Raw genomic sequence first — 27,461 nt, forward strand, 5'->3', positions numbered from 1 at the left:
AAAATGGTGATTTGTAATAAAACACGCAATTTTTAAATTACTATATAATATAATATATTTACAAACTTAACAAATTGTAAGACGCGATGACAAGCGACGATGTGTTAGTTCGCTTCTCGTCTTACGTTCTCTGCCTGGGGGGATGGGGGGGGGGGGGGAGGCGAAGGACTACTTCTTCCGAATTGAATTGACGTCGCGCCCAAGGGGCTCTGCCGTAAGGGCTGAGTACCTTTGGAAGAACATTTCCTTCCTTCTGTCATAAATAAAAGGTTAGTACAACTTTTTGCTTTATTGAAGGCTACACTGACAGCGTCAGTCGTGTGGCGAGCCGAATGATTTTATTTTTATGTTTAGAAAAATATGAAGCAGTCGCAGAGCAGAGGGGCTGTGTTAAAATAGAGTTTCTTCTCACGTAGAAGACGACAAGCGGAATGTCGTCACTCGCGGCGAAGGTTGTCGAGACGCGCCTGAAGCTCGGCGTCGGCGTCGCTCAGACCTCCACCCGCCGGCCCGCCGCCTGCCGCCGCCGCCGCCGTCGGGCTCGCCGGCGTTTTCGCTGTAGCACCGTCAGTCGTGTTACTCGTTTACAAACAATTCTATAGGGAAATATTGACGCATGAGCCTTACCGGTGACAGCAAGGGAGCCGGTCGCCTGCGGAAGGCCAGAAAGCTGGTCGTTAAGCTGGAGCCCGAGTTCGTCCAGGATCTGCGACACAACTGCATCGCTGTAATATTAGCCACACTCATTGTAATGCGCTACAAACATGTTGAAATAATGGTAAAATCAATATTGACTGATCTATTATTTTAAGGTTGATTTAACAAATTCCTATATAGACTTTGTACATGGGTAAGACATTCATGAAAAATCTTCTTCTTCTGGAGCCACTTTATGGCTAAAGGTTGGCTGTTAACAAATTCCATTGCCAGGTTCCTCCAAAGTTCCTCAGCAACTGTGATGGTCCATACCCATATGTTGCACAACCACAACTTCTTCCTTCTACCAGATGATATAAAAATCATATAAATATGCATTCACCTTTCCTCTTCATCATCGTCACCCTCCATGGCCTCATCGATGGAGTCATTCATCATCTCTTCCTTCATATCCATTATCTCAGACTGCTTCTCAAACTCCTGTAACATTGTGACACATACAAATTTACCTACAAATAATGAGGAATGTTGTGTCATGTCCTGTAGCTCACCAAGGGATTAAGGACACAACAAAGAGTATTAAGTGTATTAGGGCTAACAATCTAGTATAAAAAATGATGTTAAAACATAAATGTAAATAGATTTTTGACCTGTTAAAACCTGTTTAAAATTAAGCAGTGGTGAACTCCGATTGATATTCAGAATTATACTCATATGAAACTCAATTATACTCAACTAAAAAAAAATGTATCTTAGTTCAAGTGCATGATAATCTGTCTGCATACCTGAAGAATTCTCTGTATTTGAGGCACATTTAGTTGTCTGTTCATTGTCGCCATAGCCCGGGTGACACCACGCATTGCTTGAGCCATACTACTCTGAGACTTTAGTGTCTGTATCTTAAGAGAAACAGCCTGGATATTTGCTTTCATTATCATGAACTTGCGAACATATCGCCGTGTGCGGACAAGATCTTTTGCCATTATCTTAACAGCATCCTAAAATAACCAACAAATTCAAATTAAGATCTATCTCAAGTGTAATAAGTGACATATATATTCCCATTTTGTGAGAGATGCTCACGTCTTATTCCCGAAGGTAATTTAAAATACAAATTATTACCATTTGTCCTTCCTTAGCCAGTTTTTTAATATCAGCAATCACTTTCTTCTCTTGCTGTTCCATCTTCATACGCTCTCTATCAAGGTCGCGCATGGCTTTGTTCAATGCGCGTTGGTTTTTACGCAGCATCTCCTCCGGCGTCATTCGGTGTCCAAACAACCACTCCATAACTTCCTTTTTAAAGCTAAAATATAAAAAATTATAAAGACATCTTTTTAGTTTGAATCTCTTATAATAATAATTGAGCAGAAACGTTTTGTTGTTAACACATACCGTTTTGGAATAAAATATTACGGCAAAGTCTTCAGACAGAGTTCACTCAGAACAGGATATAAAATATAAATTTATGAATCACCTAGTTATAATATGAACTTTTATATTTCCGTCTTTTCACTGGAAAAACGAAAATCTTTATTCACATAACATTTAAATATCAGAGTAAATTCTTAATACTTACAACCGATTAAGTATTAAATACTTGTGAAAACAAAACTAAGAAAGTAATATAGAATTGTGATTGATGACATTTAATTATGTTAAAAGTTAAATATTTACACCGATTGCCTGAGACGAATCACTAATTTCAGTTTGTGTCAGGCGATGGCGTGACCTATTGAGGCCTAACAAATTTGTGTGGAAGTGGTCACGTGACAGATCGTGAGGTCGTTGTATTACCTTACAAAGTGAAAGGGCAGGTTATAATTAATAACACATAACTCATTCATACATTCAGTTCCAACCTTTTCCACAAGTAACAGCTATTCTTGGGCTTGAGACATAGTCACTTTTCGACAGGTTGGATAGAATTAAGGATCGCAATGAGTCAATATGTGATTTTCTCTTTACGATACTCAATGGTGGTGCCGGTGGGATGGAAAGGATGGTAAAAAAAGGCGGTATGCTTTTAGTGACCTTCAGCCTTTTGAGCTGTGACAAATGAATTTTGCTGCGTCTTTGTCAGTTTCATTATCCGAATGTGCATTTAAAATTGTAGGAGGAAATGTGTTTTTAAATAATAACTGTTTATTTCTGATGTGTGGATGTATATACCCCGGAATAGCTGAGAAAAAGATTATTTATGAATGTTTAAAATAATAATAAATTTAAGTATAGTTAGAAATTTTTGGTAATATTTTAACTCAGAGTGTGTCGATGCTTTTACCATGTATCTTATAAAATTGTTACGTGGAAAAGATTAATCGAGGAAAATGCCTAGGCCTCAGAGTGCCCTATGGTTACGTTTGAAGGTGACATCAACCGACACCACTATTCGAACCTCCAGCAAAAACTAACTCCTCTTAAAAGGCAAACATGACACATTGTATGAAAATAAATAATTAACTGCATATATTAACAGAGGTTTTTAATTGTTCGTTGAGTGAACTGACAAAAGGTATACTTCATGTCAGTTCCTATACTGTAAGAAATAGTTAGTCGTTGTAAATATTTTAATCAATTACTGTTTAATAGTGTGTTGTTTTTTCCTATGTGTATAAAGTTACCACAGTAGAGTTATCTGTTATTGTTAATAATAAAAATAAAAGAAAAGAATTTGTAATAAAATGACCATGTGACGAAGCGTGAGCTAACTAACGTCGTTCCCATACAAATTCATTTAAGGTTAGTGGGTAGCGCCTGTCAAAAATTGATTTTGTCTCAATCCCCTTATTAAAATATTACTATCTAATCTGTGACTCTCATTTGTCAATCTAAGCTCACTAGTATAAAATTTTATCTCAGATTTTGTTAACCACATGGGACCTGAGATAAATATCGTATCACAAACTTCAAATTAATTTGTATGGTAACATGACATTAGCCAAGCGTGACTCTTAGTTAACATGACTAATCGCGTTTGCATTAGTGGGTCACGCCTGACGCAAAGTGACTGTCTCAAGCCTATGATCTTATAGATAAAGAAATCCAGAGACTATGGTTCAAGTAATGTAGGGCTGTGTTTCACTAGAACTATGTAGTCTTTCATCTGTAGTGTATGTTTGTTTAATACCTAATTTAACGAACTGGACATTGGCAACTTTCTCATAAATAGTTATTTAGCTCATAAAATAGCTTAGAAACCAAAAAAAACAAGAGAATACAGTTATATTTAATAAATGGGGACACAATTTTTTTAATACTATACACTATCCAATTCAATAATATCTTTAATTTAAAAATAATATTCATCAGAAATCGTAAAAAAGATTTAGGTATAGATGGGAATAGTAAGTATAAATATAGGATCTATCTAGACACACATCTAGATTTTACACGCTGATTATATTGCAGTTTGAGAGTAACAGAATTATTACAGGTTTTTCATACTTTAAAATAATTATAAGTTTATAATAATACATAACTTCAATCCGTTGAAAAAGTGTTTTCTTTAAAGGTTATTCATTTTTAGTAACTACGACGTCTTTCTGTTGGGTGATAGGGGTTATTAATTAATAAATTACTATTTGCAAAACTTTTATCCCCAAATGCATTAAATTTTGTAAACCATTTTTAAATATCAACTATCCTGTTTTGTAGTTTTTTAAACAAAAAGTTTAGCATCAAAAGTTTTTTATAGCATATTATGACGTTCAACAAAAGTTTACCCTTAGTAAATCTGTGATGTTCACAGTTAAATGTTCATTGTTGATTCTGTAGTTGTGTACTTGATTTTACGAATATTTAATAGTGAAAGATAGATTTTAATAATTTTATTGTGTTAATTATAATCCAAAGTACTGTTTATTTTAAAAAAGCTTCATAAATTTATATTGTTACGTGACAAAATATTTGGTTTTCTGATATATTAGGTTTCTTACCATTTGTGCCTTTCATCATTTCATTAAGAAAAAACGCGCGCGTTTTTATATATTTTTAAATTTCCATCGGTGTCTCTGTGCGCTTAATAATATTAAAACTTGCTTTTCTATTACATTTGACTTCTTAAAATTTAAACGTTGTTGTGGTAAAGATTGTATTATGAGTGACGACGATGTAACTATAATGGAGGTGGACGAAGTTGAACCTGCAACTTCAAAGTCTGCTGTAACAGTGTCGTTGAAAACCGCACAGTTGCCATGGATAGAAAAGTATCGTCCCCAGAAATTTTCAGACATTGTTGGGAATGAAGATACCGTGTCACGGCTGGCTGTGTTTGCAAAGGCGGGCAACGCTCCTAACATTATTATAGCCGGTCCACCAGGTGTAGGCAAAACTACGACTATTCTATGTTTGGCACGAGCTCTGCTCGGACTGGCTTTCAAAGACGCCGTGCTCGAGCTTAATGCATCAAACGACCGTGGGATTGATGTAGTTAGAAATAAAATAAAGATGTTTGCACAACAAAAGGTAAAATATACAGGTATAGCTCTCCCCAGTTATAGCCGGGGGGAGCTGAGCAGTTACTTCCCCAAGTACACTTAGTTCTGTAGATAAAAATTGTAATTTGTAAATATAGTTTTCATTTATTAAATATGAAGAAAGCTTTAATTTGACTAAATTGGTTATCTCTATAAAAGGCTATTTTCCACATCCCAGGTTGTATTAAATCTGTTTGTCAGAAAGGTGTTATATGATATGATAATTTACTTATTTTTAATTAGGTGACACTCCCCCCTGGACGACACAAGATAGTGATACTCGATGAGGCGGATAGCATGACTGATGGAGCACAGCAGGCTCTTCGACGGACAATGGAGCTTTACTCGAGCACCACACGGTTTGCTCTCGCTGCTAACAACAGTGAGAAAATTATTGAACCTATACAATCCCGTTGTGCTGTGCTGCGTTACTCTAGGCTCAACGACTCACAGATATTGGCAAAGGTAGTGACATATACGACCCTTTCACTGTTTACACATTGTTTACTTAGGAACCTTCAAATAGTTCATATATTTTTCAGCTTCTTCAGCATCATTGTGTGTAATGCATCATCAGTAAGAATATTATATTTATATATTATTAGATCAGTAACATAGTAAGTATTCATTTTTTGATAATGTTAAGGTGGTAGAGGTGTGCGGGAAGGAAGGTCTGTCGTACACCGAGGAAGGGTTGTCGGCCGTGGTGTTCACGGCGCAGGGAGACCTGAGAGCCGCACTCAACAACTTGCAGTCCACGGCGCAAGGCTTCGGACACGTCAGCCCCGATCACGTGTTCAAGGTTTGCGACGAGCCGCACCCGATGCTCATCCGCAATATGCTCGAATCTTGCCTCAAGCGGGACATACACGAGGCCTACAAGGTCAGCTCTACTCCGCTGCACGTGTCTCCAAACCGAACTTATTTTCGGTAAATGTCAATTAACGATCCGCAGGTAATAGCGAAGCTGGTGAAACTGGGCTACGCCGCGGAAGACATCGTCGGTAACATTTTCAGAGTAGCCAAGACGTTGGACGCGCCCGACGACGCCAAGCTGACGCTGATCCGCGAGATAGGGCTGACGCACATGCGCGTGGCCGACGGCCTCGCTTCGCCGCTGCAGCTGGCCGCCCTGCTCGCGCGCATGTGCCATGGCTCGGTAACTTCTAAAGGATAGATAAGGCAGACCCACCGCAAAAGAGTAAAGAATAGAACATACAGCTTGTTGTTATTTTATTTTCTGGCCGTCTCCCTACGTACCCGCGCTGACGGCGTCAGGACAACAAGATAATCGTCGAGTTCTTTTTTTTTATATGAGAAGGTCTTTACCCAATTTCCCGTGAACGACATGTCGGGTTCGGCGAGTGAAATGATAGGGATCGACAGAAACACCACGCATACGTAAAAATAAATTTATGTCAAAATATTAAAAGTACGACGAGAACTAGAGTTGCGACGGCGCAGGTCAGCGCGTGCCCGCGATCAGCTTGTTGTGCTCCCCCATCAGACTCTGCAACCACAGGCCAAGCGACCGTTACCTCGCAGTAAGCTCTGAACTCGGCACGACTTCCGCTCGTCGGTCCCGCTTACGTACGAACTATTATTTTAAACTAAGGATAAAGTTAAGTCATAGAGGCTATCCTGGAGCGCGGCGCGACGGGAGGTAGACGGCGTCAATGGATGACCTGCTGCGCCTCCACCGGCACCTCTTCGATCATCTTCTGATGCTCCTCGCTCAGCGCCTGCCACACACACACACCCGTCACCTCGCTTACTTCTAAAAGCCCTCGGTAAAAGCTAGATGGAAATTACCTTAAAATATTTGACGGTCTTGACGCGTAGCTCGAGCGTGGCGTCCTCGTCGCACACGAAGAGCGCTTGCGGATGCTGCTGGAAGGCGGACACGGTCCACATGTGGTTGACGCCCTCCTCGATGGCTTTGGACAGCGCCGGCGCCTTGTGAGCTCCCGTGATCAGTATCATCACCTCCTGCGCGTCCATCACCGTGCCGACGCCCACCGTGAGCGCCTTCGAAGGCACCTTGGAGATGTCGTTGTCGAAGAAGCGCTTGTTGGCCTCGAGCGTATCGTAGGCGAGCGTCTTGACGCGCGTGCGCGACACGAGAGAGGAGCCGGGCTCGTTAAAGGCGATGTGTCCGTCGGGCCCGATGCCGCCCACGAACAGGTGCACGCCGCCCGCCTCTTTGATGAGGCGCTCGAAGCGCGCGCACTCGGCCGCCAAGTCGGACGCGTTGCCGTTTAGCACGTGCGCGTGTTCCGGCGCTATGTCCACGTGCTTAAAGAACTCGTTGTACATGTAGTGGTGGTAGGATTCGGGGTGGTCGCGCGGCAGCCCCACGTACTCGTCCATGTTGAAGGTGGTCACGTGCTCGAAGGAGAGACGACCTTCGCGATAGAAGTCGATTAGTCGTCGGTACATCCCGAGAGGCGTGCCGCCCGTGGGCAGCCCCAACACGAATCGCCGTCCCGGGCCGGGGGCGAATTCCTTGATGCGCTGCATCACGAACCGTGCCGCCCAATCCGCCACCACCGACGCATCCTCTAATATTATCAGGCGCATTTCTATGTAAATGTGTATCTGACTCTGTAGAAATTACGAAAATACTATAAGACGTGCATTCGTATACTTTTTATTTTGTTACTCTAAGATTAAATACGTAAATAAATTTAAAAATTTGGTCCCTGTGGCACTCTTTGTACTCGCTCAGCTAGGAAAACACCGGTGCTGACAACCAGGTAAAGCTTAGATTAGCGCCCGTGTACTCGTACCACTCAAATGCCTTATACAATTTTTCTATTATTATCTGGCATCGTGGTCGTAGCTATTCTATTATATCAAACAAGTTATAATTATATTAATATACTTTATCAGTTTCTTTGACCTCGCGAGACAGTGGAGTGCAGATATACGTGTCATCGACCTAAACGTTTATAACAAACAATTGTGTTTGTGATTGTTAATTATCAGTAGCTGTTATTAGTAGGAATTCGATAAGCATTTTACACCAGTTCACTAAGTTTAAGCGAGTTATTTTCTAAATATTTAATTATTATTATTTAATGATGTATCCGGTTTTTACACAATAAAAAACTTTGAAATCGTTGAATCTTTCATTTTGACCTTGAAAAATGGAAATCTTAAAATATAACTCGATGGAACTCGTAACAAATAAGGTTAAGACTTTTTAGGCACGACTGGCGCTAATGTCCTCATCGACGACGGGTCACTGACCTTTAAAAACTGTTCACGTCCCGAACGGATTTGTAATTATCGAAAGCTGCGGACGCGCTCTCGCCGCTGATCACGATTGCACACTGAATGTATATTTTTATTTGTTTACGTTAACGTCTAATATAGTGGAATAAATCAACGAGAAAACGGGTGACAATCACCGGTACTTAAGGTCGGTCGACATGGAAGTCGCAGATCGAGCTGTCATTTGCCATTTACTAATAATTGGGCGCGAAATTCAAACATTTTGTAAATCGTTAAACACAAATTAAAATCAACAATAAAATATTTTTTGTAATCTTTTATTTAAATAATAGGTACTTAATCATTAATGTTGTCAAGATGCAGGCGGATGGAATTGCCCGTTCCAATATAGTACTATACCGGACCGGACGAAGGGAGATTTAAAATAATAATGACGATACATTGTAAATATATTTTTCTAAACTGCAGCAGAGAGCGGAGAAAAATGAAAACTTCATCGTGTGCAATATGCCTATCGTTAAAACGATCGAAAAAAATTACATTCAGCTTTGATAAAGGTTAATTGTGCTGGACTTTCTTAACTAGTGAATATAGTTCGTAACTACGCTACGCTATTTAATATAACATCATCACTATCACGATCTCTAACACTAACCGGAGACGAAAGCTGCAGACGTATATTTATTAAAAGAGTTATAGACGATAACAGAAATGATGGAGATCTCGTTTCGAGAGATGAGGCACTCGACAATGGAAACGTGTCTCCACTCACTTAACACGTGGCGTGATTATAAAAATATTTCATAAGTAGTAAAACTTTGTTCGAACAAAACGTGAGAGGAACGAGCTACGCCGGATCAGTGCGACCAGTGGCCGGCGTTCTGACGGTAAGGCGGAGGAGGCGGGGGTCCTGGCCGCGAGAGAGACCCGAGAGCCCCCGGGGGCTCGAAGCGGGCGGGCCCTCGGGGGACGTCGCGGAGACACGCCTGAGCCTCGGGTCAGGCGCAGCGTGCGCGCTTCGCCGGCGGTTCGCCCTCGCCGCTCCAGAAGGCGTATTCGGGCAGCCACTTGACGAGCTGCGCGTCGAAGAACTCTTCCAGACTCTTGGCGTCCCTGTACGGCTGCGACTCCACCTGCGAAGGAGGCCAGGTTACGAGGGACGAGGCGAGGCCGGGCGGGGCGGAGCGGAGGACGGATACGTACGGGGTTGCAGCGGTAGACGTTTCGGAAGAGCAGCCGCACGTCGGCCACAAACTGCGCCTCGTGCGTGTAGCGGTTCTCGGCTCTCGGCTGCAGCTTCATGCGGATCACGTCCAGGCACATGGCGCGCCCTCCCTGGCGACGCGGTCGCTTTAGTGATTACCAATTTCGATAAAGAGCTAGTCGGTCAACAACAAAGCAAACCTGCGGCTCCCGGAACGGTATCGACTGATCGACCTGGCAGTACAGCTCCAGCGTGATCCTCTCCACGATGCGCCTGCGCCTGCCGCTCAGCTCGCCAGGCGGCGTCGGGCCCTCTTCGGGCAGAGCCGCGAAGTTGACGCACAGCAGGCACTGCCACGACTCGGTCTCCCTGCGAACGAAGCGTTGAGTGGAACGAACGACCCGCGGAGTCCGAACGGAGCTCGGCGCGGAGCGGCACTCACTCGGGCAGCTTCTCGACGGCGGGGATGTGGCAATACTGGTGGAATACTTTGGGGCAGCGATCGCAGCACATGAGCTCGCCGCCGTCCATGCAGACCGCGCACCAGTCGTCGTTGGGGTCCGGGGGCCTGGCGTCCGTGGACGAGTGGACGGGGTCCGGCGATCTGCCCGCGCCCTCGGCCACCACCTGCACGCCGTTGGAGTCCAGCTTGGCGATCGTCGCCATCAGATCTCGCACGGACTCGGCGCACACCTTGTCCAGCTCCGACGACGCGCCGCCCTGAGGAACGTTCGTATCGTCTTATCGTTCATCACCTTCGACCGAAGCGCAGACGTCGAGGGAGAGACGTCTCACGCGTGAGAATAGAGATTCGACTCACGTTGAGGCTAGGACTAGGCGTCTTGGGGTTGGTGGAGGTGACGAGCGGCGTGCGCGCGGGTGTGGCGTGACGCGGGCCGAGAGTGATCTTAAACTCGGGCCCCGACGAGGGCGCCGAGGGACCCGCGCCGGTTACGCCTTCGCCGGACGCTGCAATCATTCTTAGGGTGTGAAATAAAAATAATAAAATAAATTGAATGTCGGTAAAATGTGTGCTTAAGGACTTAACTCAGTCATAAATATGTATATTAATGTGTGCATTGAGCTTAAATACACACTGAATCGGGGTTGACTTTTGCTACGTGTTATTCTAAAGCTATGTACGGATCCGATATGTAGAGAAGAGTACGAGATACATCTCCATCTCCAGTCATATTCACCAAGAAACAGTTGCTGACGAGACAGGGTTGTAGATGGCGTCAGTCAGGTGTTGCTTCTTCCGAGTTCTCTTCTCTCCGCTCACTGTCAATTCTTATTTACATAAATATTATCACAATACCTACTAATTTTTATTTGCGTTAAATCTGAACACCGCGGGCTAAAGGTACTACATTATATTAGTCCCACTGTTATTCTATTCAATAAACCTCGGGCCGAGGGAAGCGAGGAGATAGTTACCCGAGCCGTGTCCGTGCTGCGGGATGTGCCACTTGGCGCCGGCGGGCGGCGTGTGCGCGGCGAAGGGGGTCGCGGGTGGTGCCGGCGAAGGGGTCCGGGGTCCGCCGCCGCGGCGCCCTCCGCTCGCGAACGCCACGTTGCCGTACGCGCCCATCACTGCACAAACGTCGTATCGTTACTTGGCGCCGACGAGGCGGACGCGCCGCGACCGAGGTCGGCCCGGCGGCATACTCACTGTGGTAGGCCTGATGGGCGTGAAGGGCTCGGCCGCTCGCCGCTCCGCCCGCCCCCGTCGCCGGCGCTGTCGCGCCGCGCCCCGACGCGTTGAGCAGCCCGCGCAGGTTCAACTCGTTCATACCTGCGTCGGAGCGAAGCGCACTTTTGAACGTCAGGCGACCGCCAGTTTCGGAAGTTTCCGAGCCGGACGTACCGTGCAAGTGATGGGGGTGCGTAGTGGAGGTGACGTGCGGGTGCCTGAGCGGCGTGTGCGGCCTCGAGCGCGCCAGGGGCAGGCCGTAGGCGCCTCCCGCGGCCACGTACGACTGGAACACGAGCGCACTTCCTCATCACTCTCGCTCACTATTAATTATTAATAACTAATTTCAGAAATAAAGAACACGTCTCTTCCGTGGCACACGTTTAGAACAAATATTTCTATTATTTATATACCTACCTGATACCGAGCCATCGTCTGAGACATGTAAGGAAACGCACCATTATCGCCACCGTTCATTTAGATCTTATAACAATGTCAAAGCCAGCCTAAAAATATACGTCATACGAGATAAATGATCACCTGATGCATGGCGACTTGCTGCAGCGCCAAGACTGCGGAGTGGGGCGCGGCCTGGTAAGTCCCGCCCGCCGCGACGGCGGTCGAGGGCGGCGGGGGAGCCGAAGGCGCCGCCGGAGCCCCGGGGCCGGCGCCGCCGCCGTCCACCTTGCCGTCCACGACGATGGCGCCGATCGTCGACAGGACTGGAACGAGCGAACGGCCGAATAGTCTCGGGCCCCTCGGGAGGGACGCGGAGACGAGTCGCGAGCGGACTCACCCCTGATGAGCTCGGGCAGCTTGTCCAGCTGCAGCGTGATGCGGACGGGAATCTCGGGATTGGGGATGTCGGCCCGGCGACTCTTGATGCGCTGCAGGTGCTGGCACACCGTGCGCTTGCCGTGCAGCACGGCCGTGTCGCTGCCCTGCTCGAGCGCGGCGCCAACGAAGCTCAGGCAGTGGTCTGTGATGGCGGCCAGCTGCTCGAGCGCGGCCTGCTTCTCCCCCAGCGTGCGCTGCTTGCCGTCGCAGACCTCGTTGAGCCTCAGCACCAGCTGCTTGCCGCGCGTGTTGATCGCGTTGGTCAACCTGCGACACGCCAGTCAGGCTTCAGCCGGCCCACTCGGATCGGGGCAAAGCGGATACGTAGGAGCACTAACTTGACGACGGTCTGCGTGATCTCGTGCACGAGCGCCTTCTTCTTGTCGGCGATGAGCTGTCGGCGGTCACGGATGACCTTCATGGCGGACCCGAGCAGCACGCGCTTGTAGCTGACCTCGGAGACCAGCGCGGCGATGGCGACCCGCGCCTGCGCGGCCATCTCGGTGCCGAACTGGTATTTGTGGTCGCGGTGGTGCTGCAGCTGGCAGTCGCGGCACGTCAGACGATCGCATGTCTCGCAGAACAGGCCCAGTTTTTCCTGTCACCGAGCGAGTCTTTCAGTCGACCTGAACGAGCATCGTCCGAAGCGATGGAACTTCAGTCCGCCGCCTTACGTTACCTGGGGATGGTCCCGGCAGTACATGTCTCGGTCGGATCGAGAGCCCTGCGCCGCCTGCAGCTCCATCACGGCCTCGTCTTTGCTCTTTATTGTGTGGTCCTTTGTTATCTTGAGCCTGGGTCATACAATATGGACTAAGCTAAGAGGATTTAGGTGCAATTGTCTTATTATACTTAATATTATAATGTTAATGAAACATAATTAAATGTCACTGATGAAGATAAAGGATGCTGAAGTTCTTATAAATTAGTGACCTTTGATGTGCCTGCACACAGTTGTCGCAGATGAACTCAGCACAGTCCACACAATAGCTGGTGGCAGGTTCTGTGTCCTCACAGCTGTTGCACTGTTGTTCACTCCCTCCGGCTCCTAGAGGAAATCCAAATTCAAACGCCTAATAAAATCTATGAGGTTAAAATTATATCTTTAAGCTTTTGGTTTTAACTAATTTGTCTTACTTTTATTGACAGAACAAGGATTCCTGTCAGCACAAACGATTGTAAGTGATAATAAGATGGATTAGAATCATTAGTAATACCAGTGTTGCCGGCATGTTCAACAGAAACCTTCTCAAGAACAAATCTCTGGTCGATCATATTATTGGGTTGACACTGGAGCCTGCAAACTGCACACTGGATGGTGACACGGCCCGCTCCTAATTGGGAAGACATGTATAAAACTACATTTCTATAGTATTTAAAATAATAATTCAATGCAATAATGTAAGCAATTACTTAATAGAAAAACTCTTGGAAATAGATAAATTTTTAGAAAACCTTTTATATTATACCTAACTATGACATAATTTAATTTAATTTGTAATTGTATTTATTTGTATTGTACCTAAAAAGTCTCTGCTACCAGACAGTTTCTCTTCTACTTTAGCTTTAATACATGGCTCACACGCTGAATGAAGACATTCCATTAATTTAGGTATGCCTTCTGTTTGTGCCAGAACGGCTTGGCAAAAGACACACTTTATAGTGAGAAAGCTTGTTCGTACTGCTGGTGATACAAGTGAATCAGCCCCCTCCCCGCCTTCACCTTTACCCAATGCATCTGCACCACCACTGGTACCAGCACCAACTTGGCAACTCACCTGTAATATTTAGACAATTTTATGGATATAAACCGATATTACGGTATTAACTCTATATAACAACACTGAAGGGACTGTGCATTTTTGTTATATAGAGAGTGCAGTTAAATCTGAAAAATAAATAGTTTATTTCAGACTACTACTGTATTACTAGTTATGTATATAAAAAAAGAATCTCATTTGCTATTGCCTATAGTCTGTTATTTTTGTCAGACGTCCTTTGCTGCACCAGTAATTTTGCTGTATTTTTTATTTATTTTATTCACATCTTGCGACATTGAGGTATCTTGGTGAGAAATGATTTTCTTTCACTAACCATGTTTACAGTTTGAAAGTTGGTGAGCCACTAAGAATATAATAACATATAAATAATCCACGACTACTATTTAATAGTCTTGGTCAATAACATGTCAACATGTGCAAGCAATCCCAATTTGTAAACAAATGAACAAACTTCTAAGACAGTTTGTATGCAAAATGCCGTCAGTCGAGTTTTTTGCGGGCTAGGAAATAAAACAACAAAAGAACCTACATAGCTGCGCGGTTTTTACTCATTTTAGCAACTCAAAAAGTACTTTATTACTCAATAGTTGTCGTTACTGAGAGTGGGTGTAATGCTATGTAGAGTGTATCATTGTATGGAAGACAAGCTAAACCAACCAAAGCCGACGCGGCGTTTAGAGAGTTCGTCGTTAAATAGACGGATGTTACACGGAGTTTACACTGTATTTAAAAACAAACTTATTATTTAAGGAATTCAATTATTACATTTAAATTTTCCAAAGTATGTATTGGTACATTTTGGCTAAACAATTTGTTTATACCCATATTAATTTATTATGGTTTAACATAAATAAGTTAATTAGTTCTTACATTAGGACGAGAAGACGCCGAGTTGTCGGTGAGTTCATCAAGTACTTCCTCTTTGATAGAAACACCGAGCAGGGGTCCTAGATCCATGAGTGCTCTCTCAATCTCCTCACCACAATCGCTGCCACCCGGGAACACACTTGAACTCTCCATTAAACTGATCTTGCACTAATCAGTATCACTTCTATTCTCATTTTATGTCATTTAGAAATGTTACGAGCACTTATACAGCGATTATGTTTTACCACATAAGTCCTAAAAAATAGAATCCTTTTTGTTTTCATTTAATTTACTTCGCTCCACACTGCTCAAAGCCCATGAAGACATTAATTATAGTCTATGAACTATGAAGTTTAAAGACATCTTTCATAGTTTTACTTGATTTGAGTAGAAGATGCAAAAACCCAGACCACAGATGAGTAAGTAATATGAAGTCTTTTGACATTTTAACTGTGGACTACAAACGATTATTGCTATATCTATGGGCTGTAAGAAACGGTGACAACACGGTTCTCAAAATGCCAATTACGTCAACTTCCGTCAAATATGAACTACCAAGTATCAAGTCCTACTTGATCTGTTATAAAGTCAAAAATCAAAATATTAAAATGGCTGACGGAACTCCGAGTAAAAGCGATATTGAAGCTATTTTTCAGAGATTACGATCTGTTTCAGCCAATAAAGTAAGTTTAATATGAAATAACTTTTGTCGCCAGGTTTCAATTACCATTGAATTTTAACAATTAATATCATGTACAGATATGTTTTGACTGCAATGCAAAGAACCCTACGTGGTCGTCGGTGACGTACGGAGTTTTCATCTGCCTAGACTGCTCAGCGGTGCACCGGAGTCTTGGAGTGCACATAACCTTCGTACGGTCCACCCAGCTTGACACCAACTGGACATGGAAGCAATTAAGGAATATGCAGCTAGGTGGAAACGTAAATGCGGTACTTATCCAGTCCTTTTATGTATTCTTCCTGTATTACTGCTATTATGTTTCTGTGTTATTTACATTCTGTATTTTGTAGACTCAGTTTTTCCGTACACATGGGCTGGTAACCGACGATGCACGTCAAAAGTACAATTCAAGAGTTGCACAAATGTACAAAGACAAACTTAATACAATGTCTGAACAAGCCATGAAAACATATGGTACAAAAGTAAGTTGACCATACCCTTATTCATAATAAATAAATCAGACTAATTACGCCCATTTTAACTAGAGTCTATGGGAAGAGAATTAAGTTAACTAATATCAAGCAGGAGCTATGCATCCTTTTTTCTTATCAACAAAAATTATTACATTACAAAAAAGAACTTAAGGTTATGTGGAATTTCTAATCAAATTGTGATTTGTGATCAGTTGATATTTTAATTTCATATATTACTAGCGAACCCTACAGATGTTGCCCTGTACACACTTGTGTCCTTAATACAAAATTTCAAACTTATAAAACATCTAACTGTAAATAATCTGAACTGTTCTCGAATCCACCTAACTTAAACATTCATCAAAATTGGTCCACTCATTTATTGCATACCAGGTTTGTCGGGAACGATGTGGTTGTCTTGTTCATGGTATTGTTAATGATAATATCGTGATAACCTAATATAATCTCCAAATAAACACATCAAGTTCAACTTCTAATTTTAAAATTTATTATATTAATGTAATTATGTTTAGCTGTAAGTTGCGTTTTGTGTGTCTTGGTTCGTCTCCTGGCCCTAAGCTTCCTACCCACCAATTTACAGACGAATCGGTTCAGCCATTCTCAAGTTGACATTTGACATTTAGTTAGTTAGTTACTAAAAAATTTAATTTTTACTATCTTTGCCTATTCTCTTGAAAAAAAAAGGTAATATATATTTGTAGTATAATAAATTTTTTACTAGCTACATTTGGAACCTGCAACAGCTGAGAAAGAAAACAAGTCAACTAAGGAGGTAGACTGGTTTGCAGAACATACTGATGGCACTAACATTGACTCAGAGGTATTCACCCTGTCCCTGCCATACTACTTGGCTGGTGGTTGGGACTTCTAACAAATACATTTTAATCACCATTGCACTTTTTTCATTTGATGCTATTAATCACCTAATTACAATTGTGTTTGAGAGGATTTTTTTTGATAATTATCAACAATAAAAAGATAATAATGGAATTTAACCAGTTAATACTTCCAAATTTTAAGAATTTTTATTGTCTTGATTCAAATGCATGGCCTTTTAACAAAACCGTAGAATCTGAAGAATTTTTTGTTTTTGCACACTTCCAAAGTATCTTCATTAATGCTGTGCTGTTTATAGATATTGTTCGATACATATAGATATTATCGTTCAAACAATAAAAAGTGATTATGAATATGATGTTGTTATGCTTCATGAAATGTTATTTAATTTGAACGGCGTCTAGAGTTATAACATTCTCATTTTAAAAATTTGTTCCATGGGGACTGCTGCGTCATCTTCTAATTGATGGCCCTTGAGATGTTCCTCTAGTAGGTCTCCCCATGATAATAGGTAGAAATCACTAGGAGCTTCTTGAATGGCAGCCATCGCAACTGGACTTCTGCGAAGGGGGTGTAATGTATAAAATCAGCCCCTAAAGAAATATTTTATTACCACGCAAATTTAAATTTTATCCACTTGTTTAAAACACTTTCTTTTCTAAAAAATAAATGAGAATTGATTGTTCTTTATTATGGTAATGTTATCATTCCAAAGAAATATCGTATCGCTTCATCGCTATTTATCGAATATAACATATCGTTCGCACAGGCCTACTCCGCGGCGGTGACTACGGTGAACAATTTCAGCGAAGAAGCTCGGCTCTGGGGCGCGAAAGATTCTGAAGACGCGCGGCCGACGAGCGGAGCCACATCGAGACAAACGGCGAGGAGGACAGTTAGTACCGTTGTAGTGATCGCTTTGATTGTACGTTTAGGCGATCGGCCCTGGAATATTGAAATAATTAGAAAACTTTGTCTCCGAAGCTAGGTGCTCGCAAAGGAGGCCTAGGTGCGACCAAGGTGGCCGCCAACTTCGACGACATCGAGCGAGAAGCTATGATGGCCGAAAAGCTGAGAATGGAGGTCAGTCTGTTGCCATCCTATAATTAATGAGTACGAGCTAAAAGCGGAGACCTAAACGGGACCTGACGCGTTGCAGACGCCGGCCGCCCGGGCCCAGCCTACGGCCGAGGCAGTCGCCGAGGAGGTGGCCGCTCTGCGTTTGCAGTACCGCCCCGACCAGGCCCGGCAGCACGCCGACAGACTCGGCATGGCCAACACTGCGGCTCGAGACCGGTATTTCGAATGCTTTTCTTTCGATTCATCACAATTTTTATGGTCAAATTTGACATTCAACCGTCGCTAACGTCGCAGAGGCGGAGTGTCGCACAGCGCCACGCACGCCATGCAGAGCATCGAGCAGGAGGACGCGTCCTCCGCCGCCGACGCGCCCGACGTGGACGACTTCGCCGCCGCTTTCACCATGATCAGGTAGGTGGTGGTGGTGGTGGTCGCGTGGTTTTTCCGCAGACGATCACAATCACGCTCAAACCGACTCGTGACGTCGAAAAATGTGCAGAAATGAGCCGTTCGGTCGCGGCTGTGACTTCGGCGGCGGCGAGACCGAGCGTCAGATCGTCCCGGAACCCGGGCGGTTCTCGCGCCCCCCGCCGAGCTCCGAGCCCCGCCGCGCCCCTCGCTCCCGAGCTCGCGACGACGACGACGACTCCGCCGTCAAGAAGTTCGGCTCCGCCAAATCCATCAGCTCAGCGCAGTTTTTCGGCGATCAGGTGAGTGACGGCCGGGCGGCGAAGCCGCGTTTCGCTCGAGAGCGGAACTGGATAGTCTTAACCTCGATAATGCGCAGGAGTCTCGCGGCGACGAGTCGGCGCTGTCACGGTTCTCGGGAAGCTCGCACATCTCGTCGGCTGAGCTGTTCGGCGGCGCCGCCCCTCGCCAGCCCGCCTTCGCGGTCTCCGCGCCGGACCTCGACGACGTGAGTTTCCTCCTCCGTACTACGTGAGTTTCCTACTACGTACGCCCTTCGGTCGAACGCTAAAGTCGCCGAACGTCGACAGGTCCGCGAGTCGGTGCGCATGGGCGTGACGCGCGTGGCCGGGCGCCTGTCGTCGCTGGCCAACGGTGTGGTGTCGTCCATCCAGGAGAAGTACGGCTACTGATGGCCGTCTGCGGAGGGCGACTGTTGCATTTTGTCATTTCAATATCTCCAAAATATCAAAGCAATCGAAGGAGCGATTATTAACTTTGTATTTATTCTACAACATTTTGCATATTCTTGTACATTTGTAAGTATCATGCTTCCATCGTAAGCTTTTCATGATGTGACTTGCGACTCGGTCCTTCGCTGAAAACATTCCACAAACCGGGAATATGAATCGTGAGCGGCTCCACGATGTTGACATTGTATATATTCAATTTTAGAAAAAATAAACAAATGCGTTTTTCGATATTTATTTGGTACTTTGTGAATACTGGTGAACCTCTATGCTCTATTATGATTGGATTAATAAAAATATATTTTCTATACATTATTGTATATTTCGACAAAATAATAAATCATCAAATCTTTTTAGCTACAATACAAAGGTTTTCCAGTGAGACCGTGTCGGGGACGAAGTATGTCAGACGGGCGTCGAAACCGCACTCTCTGAGGTAGAGCACCCGGCCCCAGTCGAGGATGGCCTTGGCCCGACGCCCGACTTCTTCCCGCCGACGGCGCGAGTCTCTCTGGACAGAGTCGGGCTTCGGCCCGTCGACGATTCGCTTCCCTCGATCGTCCCGGCTGCGCCCGTCCCCGCAGGTGGCCCACGAGACGATACCTATCATTATGTTAAACTCTCTTTTATCAATTCCCAGTTCCTGAAATGCGATAATTTCACTCATTACTTTTCTCCAGCGCGGGCCTGACACACGCCACAGAGCGAGTCTAGCGATCGGGCTGACATAGGTCTATACATATAGCCTGAAAGAACACTGCCAACTTTGGTAGGAAACTTTACTCAAGCTAATTCTACACTAAACTTTTACGTTTTCACACTGTAGTCAGCGCTCACCATCAGATGTTTGTGAGCTACATATCCATTTGAGCTGCAGCGGTGGTGGCAGCAAGTAGCTATGAGCACGCCACGAGTTTTCGGCAGCGTATTGGCCGATGAGAGACAGCGCAGCGAGAAATCTAACAACACAATGTGTGGTTATGGCGACATAGTTAAAGACATTGTATATCTATTGTTTATTGGGAACTGTAGGTAATTGTTAAAATAAATACTCACCTGTAGCTACTCCACACAAATGTTTAGCAAAGCCTACAATACTATCATTCTTCTGTATGGCTGGAACGAGATCTAGTATCAAGTGAGCTAAATCTGCTCTTAATCTGAAGGAACCTTCGTTGATATTAGCTGACTGTAACGATTTTGTTTTACAACCATCATCCTTATTATCATAATTGTTAATATTTTCATATGAGTCCATTTTATTTTTATTAGATAATTCAGGACTCAATTTCTGGGCAACGTTTTCTACATTATTTGAATTGTCAGGCATGTTCCGGATCTTGTTGTCTCTCTTGTGTCTGAGGGAGGCTCTCTCTACCAACAATATGGAACTGCCACTTGCGGCTGGACACCAAGCATGCCACGCGAAATATGATAGATGACCTAAAATCAATGTTGTAATTTAGTTAAAAGTAATATTTTAAAACTAGTCTGTGACACTTACAACACCATAAACTCAATTACCTTTGCCAGCTCCAAGTTCAACATAACAGGTATGGTCTTTGACTAAGCCCTCATCTTCCATTATATGCATTAACTTTGATGCCTGTCTTAAGTGACGTAAAGAACTCTCCGTTCTTCCTTCTGTTAAAAATTCACCCATTACAGCTGGATGAATTTCTCTATCAGGCATAGTGTCTATTTTATCTTTAAGATATGCTGCAAATATTGAAAAATGTTTTTTTTTAATTTTGATAATTAAAGTGTAGTTTTAGAGTTGTTTAAAACATAACCACAATTATTATTATTAAAATACCACAGTAACATACTCTGTACTTGATATTTGTGTTAGCTATAGTTGAACAAAGAATTTCTAAATCATGCTATATTCTCATTTCATACTTACATCTGTTATCAATAATGAATAGCTATAAGAAGCGTCATAATCAAAATTGTTTGCTTTGAGCTATGACAATACATACATGTAATGAAATAACTTTTTCTCAAATTTCAACATTCTGTATGTAAAGTGTGTCAATATGAAAAAGTTTTGATGCACATCAATTATTATGACTCTTAATTAGATAATAGATGATATCTTACTGTCAAATAGCAGATTAACTTTCTGTATAATCTGCTCAATCTCAGTGGTTGGTATTTCTGAAAGTGGTTGTTTTAAAGGGCCGGTTTCAGCTGGAGCATTAACATTGTATTTGATATATGGTGGCACCTCTTGCTGACGAGCATTACATATGGTGAGGTGCTTTTGTAGCTTGCTTGCATAGCATGTACTGAAAAGGGGATGTAATTAGAAAAAGTATGTCTTCATGCAAAAAATATTGTAATTGTTTTAACTTACTGTTTATTGTCGTTTGGACAAGGTATTCGCTTTTCATCCTTTAACACAAAATACATGTATCTCATTATATTAATTCAATATATTTTGTAAACAAAAGTCCTGGGCCAACAAACTCCAAGATTAACGAGATATATTCTAAAACAACTGTGTTGCAGTTATGTCACTTGCCTTTCCATCTTTTGTGCCTATCTGAGGTTGGTGCTCTCCACAGTAATTCCATCCAGGGCGCACCGTCATACGACAAAATCGCTTCTTTCTTACTACAAAGAACTTACACTGTGGGCTAAGTGATGGTACTTCCTGTGTCATTTTGATTTCGGATTGTCTGCGTAAACCTGAATTATAAAAAGTATATATTTATGTTATTTTATATCAATGTTGACTTTCCTAAATAAGGCATAAAAACCACGAAGCTTTAAAGTCTCTTTCTTGTCGAATTGAATTAATAAAAATATAACAAACCTACTTCATAAGTCTTTTGGTTATGTATGTCGTGTCACTCACAACATACCATAATATGTATCACCGCCACCGATCGCAAAATAATAATTATTTACTACAATAACGGCTAAACTTTCCAATATGGATTGTCGATTTAAAAGCCCATGATTTATTGTAGATAGTACTCACTAAAAGAAAGAGTTTTGCAAAGTATTCGGTTGCGCAAACTTATGGTTCATCAGATACATTTTTTAAAACTTCATACAAATTGGTAAACAACACGCCATTACAGAATATATTTGACAAATAATTGATGTCAAACGTCAATCACTTAGTGTATAGTTCCGATTATTTTGAAAGTATCGATACTACTCTTTGAAGAATTTTGATAAATCATTTGGATGCATACGAAGAACTACTAACTGCGATTAAATATGTATATAAAATAACCATAACCATGGGGCTTCGCAGGTTGGGGATGGCATAGGAGGGTAGCCCTCAATCCCCTCCCCTAAAACCTCAAATATCGACGGTCCATATTGGAAAGTTTAACCATTACATGGCCTGGTGTGCCAATATTTTATTAAGTCGAAGCTATGGTGTACATCGTATTTCTGTGTAAGTTATAGCCACATTATAGTCCGGTCAATTTAGACAAAAAAATAGTGGTCAAATAACAAAAATTTCACAAAAACAAAAATAACAAAAAATAAAATTTTAAAAATCCCCGTCGATCCTGTGTGCTACAAAAATTATTCGGGCTGAAAGGTCAAAATTTGACATTTTACCCCTTGTGTACATTGCTGACGATGTGTCGCAGCCGGTTATCGCATGTAAAAATAAAATATAGTTTTGGCATTTGGGATAAGCAGATAAACTTTGTGAAGAATATATTTCTATACGGTGTTGAACTCGTCCAGGTTTCAGAAAATAAATAATTAAACACGTTGTGTGAGATCGAGAAGGTATCCATGAATAATGTAAGTAGCATTTGTGTGATCAACCTCAGTATTGACTGATTGAAAGCAATCGTAAATTGCTGACATTGTAGTTATACGCGTTCCAGCTGCATTGAAGAGTGCTTATCACTGCAGCTTCACTTCAATGCAGCTGCAGCAAAGTAAGGGGATAATTCATACTCATAAAATTATTCAAAATCACCCTCAAGCTTTAGAGAGACTCGTACGTTGAAATAATAATACGGGGTCTATAGCTACTTCTTCGTGAACTTTCACGGTGCTACTCGCAGCTAAAAGAGGGAATACTTTTTCAGAGACTTTTAAATTTATACTATAAAATTTTTCACCTACCATTCTAGACAGAGAAGCAATCCCAACTTCACAAGCTTTATGGTAATTAATCTTATGGTCACCAACAACTCCAGAAGCAATAGATACGATTTTGTTAAGTTTAGTAAAAGGATCATGTATACACGTGGCTTAAATAGGCATATCATGTATAATGTGACTCTTAGCTTTGCGATATGACAGAGATGGTAACTCTTAAGAGAAGAATTGTAAATACCACTTTTGTAGAGAATTTTAAGGTCTATAACTTTGGCTTAAAACTTTTTTTGATTTAACTTACCGTTTTCGAGAAAAATTCTAAAAACCTAAAATTTTGACCTTTGACCCCGAATAACTTTTGTAACACACATAGGATCGATGGGGATTTTCAAAACTTTATTTGTAATGGTAAACCCCAGCTTTCCACCAAAATTCAGCTTTCCGGAAATTTTTGCTATTTCAAATGTCTATATTGACCGGGCTATTAGGTATTTTTGTAAATTAATTTACGTCCTTTAGTCGTCACTCGTGTTCACTTCAGAACTAGTAGTGTTGCCATAAAGCCTCATAAAATGTACTATTTAATTAGTCTCGACTCTTAAATCATTTCGTGCAATATCTTACTAATTTTCATTAGGGTAAGTTTTTTTATATATGGCCGGCACTTAGGGCTATTCTACATATAACTATTAGAAAAAAAGAAGATATCCGATAGAACAATATTTGACTTGGCACTAGAAGAAAACGCTTAAGTTGCCACATTTAACCTTTCCACGGATCCTGGCACTGACTTAAAAAATCTGTTGTTATTGTTATAAATTTTATAAACTGTAGGCATCAAGTTTTCGAAACATTCTGAAAAATGCTGTCGTATAGACTATAGAGAGCATACTCCTCTATAGAAGGTTGGTAACTCACAATCAAGTGACTGTCTTTTTCTTCTATATTAGATATCTGTGCACTATTAAAACTACAAATCGCTGTTTACTTGACCTGCTGGTGAATTACTCTGTGCTGTGAACACCTTTACGAAATCTGTGGCTGTATATAACTTACCCTATGCTGTGAATCAAACCAATGTTTTGAAATTAGAGGTTAGGCGTCACTTAAATTTTTTATTAGGTTTTTAAACATTATTTTATACATAAATATTATGTAGTGAAAACAGTTTAAACAGAAACATGAGCTCACCTAGAAATGACACGGAAGAGCCATCCGTCGCCGCAGTAGAGTCAAAAAGTGCTTCTACTGGAAGTAATGACGCCGGCGCGTCAGGTCACCATCAAGCCGCGAAGCGAAGACTCTCTAGTACAGCAGTGATAGAAATATCAGATACTGAGAGTGATGATTCCGATGTTTGTGCTGTAAACTCGTACCAAGCGACTGCCGACGAAGTCAAAAGGATTCGTAAAGGTTTATGTCGTTTGTTTTGTTTTATTGTCAACAAACGAAGTAGAACAACGCGGGAACTTTCAATATTTATTTATTTTACTCATGCTGGTATCCTAAAGGGTACGACGTAAGGACAGAGACCATATTCAAATAACTAGCAAATGGCAAAGTTAAGAAATTTACCACATCATATGGCTACAGTGTTACATAGGCCTTAACATGATCACTATTAACTAGAATTTGCATCTTAATTAAAATTGTAGGCACATTATTGCTTTGTGGTTGTGTATGGTGTAATATTGCTTGTTTGTCTTGTATCTCCTCTGTCAATATCAATTTCCAGACTACACCTCTTCCTCATCATCATCATCATCATCAGACTATAGCTCGGATTCAGAGTCCCCCTGGGAGGATGACTCTATTGTTATAAAGGATAAGTTTGAGACCAAAGCTAAAAGAGCAGAGCTCAATCCACGTGCAAATAGGATGGATGACCCCCAGCTTAATGCAGCAATAAAGGTGAATCTTCATTTGAATTTAAAACATTAACTGAAATTCTTGATTTCATTTAGTTATGATTTTGACTAGAATTCATATAATCATACTAATGTTAAATCCCATTTAATTATTTTAGTTAGAAGAAGTAATAGAGAGATTAACAAGTCACTGGAACGATGACCGGGATCATTTGAGCAAAGAAGTAACCTTGACATGCCAGCCTTTCAAGGTGTGTCGTGTACACAACTTACTTGCTAATCCTGAGATCATCAATAACATAGTAGACGACATGAACACTCTAGACTGGACACGAAAGAAAATGGATCTTTATGAGTTTCACCAGACAACAGATCTTGCCAACTTAACGTGGCAAAGGAGTATAAGAGGCATCTATGAACTCTTAAAGACTGAATTAAAAAATTGGGTCTGTACCTATCAATAAAGTATATGTTTAACAAAAAAAAATTGAATTGTCTGTAAAGAATTGATTTTGCAGGTATCACAAGTTACAGGCTTAGAATTGCATAGTGTGTCAGCATCATGTTCACTGTACGGCCCTGGAGATCACTTGCTCATTCATGACGATCAAATGACTGACCGGCGAGTGGCATTTATTTTTTACCTAGCACCGTGGCACCCTCCGGACCTCCAACATCACATTCATAATGGCGATGGTGATGCTACCAATCACAAAGTAATTTTTTTATTTTTTTTATTTTCTGTGTTGAAATACAGATAGTACTCAAATGCCTCTCCACGCAGGGTGCGCCGTGGTGCGGGTGGTCGGAGAGCATGGGCGGCGCGCTAGAGTTGTTTGCGCGGGACGCCAGCGGAGCGCCCACCGACGTGGAGCGCCGGCTCTACCCGGCCAACAATACGCTCGCATTCTTTCAAGTCGGCAAGGACTCCTTCCACCAGGTCTCCACCATTACGCTAGCTAGCTATACGTACAATATTTAAAATCGCAAACGTCGAATGAAGTATTTTAATTCGTGATTTTTGTGGACGAGAAGGTGGGCGAGGTCCTGTCTATGGAGTTGCCGCGGCTGTCGATAAACGGCTGGTTCCACGGCCCCACGTCCGAGTCGAGCGCCGCTGCCCCCGAAGACTTAGTCCTGCACAAACCGCATTCGCAAGTGGTAAATGTATCTTTTCTTGCGATACGAGCTCGTGTCCGTACATCGTATAGTCATTGAGCGACGTCGGCCCAGGTGGTGGTGCAGCAGTGGCTTCAGAGCACGTACATGTCGACGCGAGTGCGGGCTCAGGTGCAGGCGCAGATGGAGAGGGCCAGCGAGGTCAGCCTCCGAGACCTGCTGCAGCCCGACTGCCTCGCCGCGCTCATGGCGGCCCTCGAAGCGCCCGGTAGGGCCGAGTCGCGTCGCCCGCGTCCGGCTTCGCGTCGGGCGCCGATGACACCGTTCTCTTTGCAGACGTAGAGTGGGAGCCGTGTTCGGGGCGCCATCGGCGGCGCTACATGCGCGTGTCCGCCGCGTGGGCGGAGGCCGCGATGAAGGCGGAATCGGGGAGCGAGCCGAATCCGGTGGCGGGGCTCCTGCGGCTGGCCGGCAGCGCGGCCTTCGTCCGCGTGCTAGCCGATTGCACCGACCTCGCGCTCGCCTCCTACTCCGGCCTGGAGCTGCAGCGCTGGACGCCCGGCGACTACACGGTACGCCCGGGATCGGTGGACGTCGCCGGCGACGGAGAGACTCCCTACATTTTCCCGCTCTCCGCAGCTGCTGGCGGGCCGCGAACAGTACGAGAGGGCGCGGCTCGAGGCCACGCTGTATCTGGGCGCGCCGGCGCGGGCCCTGAGCGGCGGCCAGCGCGTGTACGTGGCGCCGGAGGAGGCCGCGCGGGGCGAAGCGCTGCTGACCGTGCCGCCCGTTCACAACGCCCTGTCGCTGGTCTACTGCGACGCCGGAGCCGCCGCCTTCACCAAGTACCTCGGCCGCCTCGCCGCGCCGCCCCATCGGAGACACTACGTGCTCGCCTGCAGCTACTACGAGTGAATCGCGACCGAAAAGCGATCTCGCAACACACGCCGTGTGCGGTACGCGCATTCGCAACGTGCGGGTCGAACGCGGCACCCCTTTTTTTCCAGTCGGTCTACCGAGTCTACGAGGTGCGGTGACTTTGCTCGCGTTTCAACGTCCGAGTCGAGAGTACATTGAACGGTGTCGAATTGGAGGAATTGTAAATTATTATCCGATTGTAAATAGCGTGAACGGTGGCCGTTGTTGATTAAACCTAATTAAGTCGACCCGTCTCATTTATTGACAACCTTGCTGCGCTGCAACGAAATTCCTTTTCCCGTTCCCGTTCCGTTCCTATAAAAGCCAGAGGCGAAATGGTAAGTGACGAATTAGCTTAGACACCGATAGATGGCGACTTCTTGGTCTTATTTGGGAAATCTGTCAAACGAATTACGAGGAACTAGTCTAGGCGCGAATAGTTTTTATGAAAACGAATTACAAAAGA

The 27,461-nt window shown here is 43.5% G+C and overlaps 7 protein-coding genes across 17 annotated transcripts; 3 read left to right on the forward strand and 4 right to left on the reverse strand.

Moving 5' to 3' along the window:
- Nucleotides 1-35: 35 nt before the first annotated feature.
- Nucleotides 36-2,322, reverse strand: LOC123712013 (charged multivesicular body protein 2a). Of its 2 annotated transcripts, XM_045664919.1 has the most exons (7): nucleotides 2,237-2,321; nucleotides 2,053-2,172; nucleotides 1,780-1,963; nucleotides 1,443-1,655; nucleotides 1,040-1,137; nucleotides 628-725; nucleotides 36-556 (listed from the first exon to the last, which is right to left on the reverse strand). In XM_045664919.1, the coding sequence occupies exons 3-7, from the start codon at nucleotides 1,945-1,947 to the stop codon at nucleotides 438-440; spliced, it is 696 nt and encodes a 231-aa protein (XP_045520875.1). In that variant the 5' UTR covers nucleotides 1,948-1,963; nucleotides 2,053-2,172; nucleotides 2,237-2,321; the 3' UTR covers nucleotides 36-437. The 2 variants fall into 2 exon arrangements, with proteins under 2 accessions (XP_045520875.1, XP_045520876.1); XM_045664920.1 differs by lacking the exon at nucleotides 2,053-2,172 and having other exon boundaries at nucleotides 2,237-2,322.
- Nucleotides 2,323-4,129: 1,807 nt separating this feature from the next.
- LOC123712618 (replication factor C subunit 2) lies at nucleotides 4,130-6,352 on the forward strand. Its single transcript, XM_045665823.1, has 4 exons — nucleotides 4,130-5,124; nucleotides 5,379-5,600; nucleotides 5,782-6,018; nucleotides 6,091-6,352. Exons 1-4 carry the CDS (start codon nucleotides 4,756-4,758, stop codon nucleotides 6,310-6,312), a joined length of 1,050 nt encoding a protein of 349 aa, XP_045521779.1. The 5' UTR covers nucleotides 4,130-4,755; the 3' UTR covers nucleotides 6,313-6,352.
- A 181-nt stretch (nucleotides 6,353-6,533) lies between these two features.
- LOC123712619 (glucosamine-6-phosphate isomerase 2) lies at nucleotides 6,534-8,547 on the reverse strand. 2 transcript variants are annotated; one of them, XM_045665825.1, is made up of 3 exons: nucleotides 8,388-8,547; nucleotides 6,948-7,739; nucleotides 6,534-6,645 (listed from the first exon to the last, which is right to left on the reverse strand). In XM_045665825.1, the coding sequence occupies exons 2-3, from the start codon at nucleotides 7,713-7,715 to the stop codon at nucleotides 6,601-6,603; spliced, it is 813 nt and encodes a 270-aa protein (XP_045521781.1). In that variant the 5' UTR covers nucleotides 7,716-7,739; nucleotides 8,388-8,547; the 3' UTR covers nucleotides 6,534-6,600. The 2 variants fall into 2 exon arrangements, with proteins under 2 accessions (XP_045521781.1, XP_045521780.1); XM_045665824.1 differs by having other exon boundaries at nucleotides 6,534-6,877.
- Nucleotides 8,548-8,672: 125 nt separating this feature from the next.
- Nucleotides 8,673-15,094, reverse strand: LOC123712617 (E3 ubiquitin-protein ligase TRIM33). The gene is made up of 16 exons (XM_045665822.1): nucleotides 14,758-15,094; nucleotides 13,629-13,884; nucleotides 13,324-13,440; nucleotides 13,040-13,154; nucleotides 12,786-12,900; nucleotides 12,445-12,704; nucleotides 12,066-12,373; nucleotides 11,810-11,991; nucleotides 11,687-11,704; nucleotides 11,249-11,555; nucleotides 11,014-11,169; nucleotides 10,397-10,545; nucleotides 10,019-10,296; nucleotides 9,777-9,945; nucleotides 9,576-9,707; nucleotides 8,673-9,505 (listed from the first exon to the last, which is right to left on the reverse strand). The coding sequence occupies exons 1-16, from the start codon at nucleotides 14,905-14,907 to the stop codon at nucleotides 9,371-9,373; spliced, it is 2,847 nt and encodes a 948-aa protein (XP_045521778.1). The 5' UTR covers nucleotides 14,908-15,094; the 3' UTR covers nucleotides 8,673-9,370.
- A 196-nt stretch (nucleotides 15,095-15,290) lies between these two features.
- LOC123711662 (ADP-ribosylation factor GTPase-activating protein 2) lies at nucleotides 15,291-19,314 on the forward strand. Of its 3 annotated transcripts, none has more exons than XM_045664328.1 (11): nucleotides 15,291-15,437; nucleotides 15,514-15,705; nucleotides 15,787-15,918; nucleotides 16,652-16,750; nucleotides 17,537-17,662; nucleotides 17,734-17,850; nucleotides 17,927-18,063; nucleotides 18,142-18,258; nucleotides 18,347-18,557; nucleotides 18,635-18,763; nucleotides 18,846-19,314. In XM_045664328.1, the coding sequence occupies exons 1-11, from the start codon at nucleotides 15,363-15,365 to the stop codon at nucleotides 18,945-18,947; spliced, it is 1,437 nt and encodes a 478-aa protein (XP_045520284.1). In that variant the 5' UTR covers nucleotides 15,291-15,362; the 3' UTR covers nucleotides 18,948-19,314. The 3 variants fall into 3 exon arrangements, with proteins under 3 accessions (XP_045520284.1, XP_045520285.1, XP_045520286.1); XM_045664329.1 differs by having other exon boundaries at nucleotides 17,752-17,850; XM_045664330.1 differs by lacking the exon at nucleotides 16,652-16,750.
- On the reverse strand, nucleotides 19,306-23,576 carry LOC123711663 (tRNA:m(4)X modification enzyme TRM13 homolog). Of its 6 annotated transcripts, none has more exons than XM_045664335.1 (8): nucleotides 21,826-23,576; nucleotides 21,532-21,698; nucleotides 21,364-21,401; nucleotides 21,108-21,295; nucleotides 20,529-20,723; nucleotides 20,061-20,447; nucleotides 19,842-19,963; nucleotides 19,306-19,607 (listed from the first exon to the last, which is right to left on the reverse strand). In XM_045664335.1, exons 2-8 carry the CDS (start codon nucleotides 21,670-21,672, stop codon nucleotides 19,410-19,412), a joined length of 1,269 nt encoding a protein of 422 aa, XP_045520291.1. In that variant the 5' UTR covers nucleotides 21,673-21,698; nucleotides 21,826-23,576; the 3' UTR covers nucleotides 19,306-19,409. The 6 variants fall into 6 exon arrangements, with proteins under 6 accessions (XP_045520291.1, XP_045520290.1, XP_045520289.1 ...); XM_045664334.1 differs by having other exon boundaries at nucleotides 19,306-19,647; nucleotides 21,875-23,573; XM_045664333.1 differs by having other exon boundaries at nucleotides 19,306-19,647; nucleotides 21,994-23,572.
- Nucleotides 23,577-24,096: 520 nt separating this feature from the next.
- Nucleotides 24,097-27,243, forward strand: LOC123712324 (prolyl 3-hydroxylase sudestada1). Of its 2 annotated transcripts, XM_045665348.1 has the most exons (9): nucleotides 24,101-24,503; nucleotides 24,826-25,001; nucleotides 25,117-25,404; nucleotides 25,477-25,674; nucleotides 25,743-25,898; nucleotides 25,994-26,119; nucleotides 26,192-26,345; nucleotides 26,414-26,649; nucleotides 26,717-27,127. In XM_045665348.1, the coding sequence occupies exons 1-9, from the start codon at nucleotides 24,272-24,274 to the stop codon at nucleotides 26,990-26,992; spliced, it is 1,842 nt and encodes a 613-aa protein (XP_045521304.1). In that variant the 5' UTR covers nucleotides 24,101-24,271; the 3' UTR covers nucleotides 26,993-27,127. The 2 variants fall into 2 exon arrangements, with proteins under 2 accessions (XP_045521303.1, XP_045521304.1); XM_045665347.1 differs by having other exon boundaries at nucleotides 24,097-24,503; nucleotides 26,414-27,243.
- Nucleotides 27,244-27,461: the final 218 nt, after the last annotated feature.

This window comes from Pieris brassicae, chromosome 7 (assembly GCF_905147105.1).
Source record: "Pieris brassicae chromosome 7, ilPieBrab1.1, whole genome shotgun sequence".
NCBI classification, from domain to species: domain Eukaryota; kingdom Metazoa; phylum Arthropoda; class Insecta; order Lepidoptera; family Pieridae; genus Pieris; species Pieris brassicae.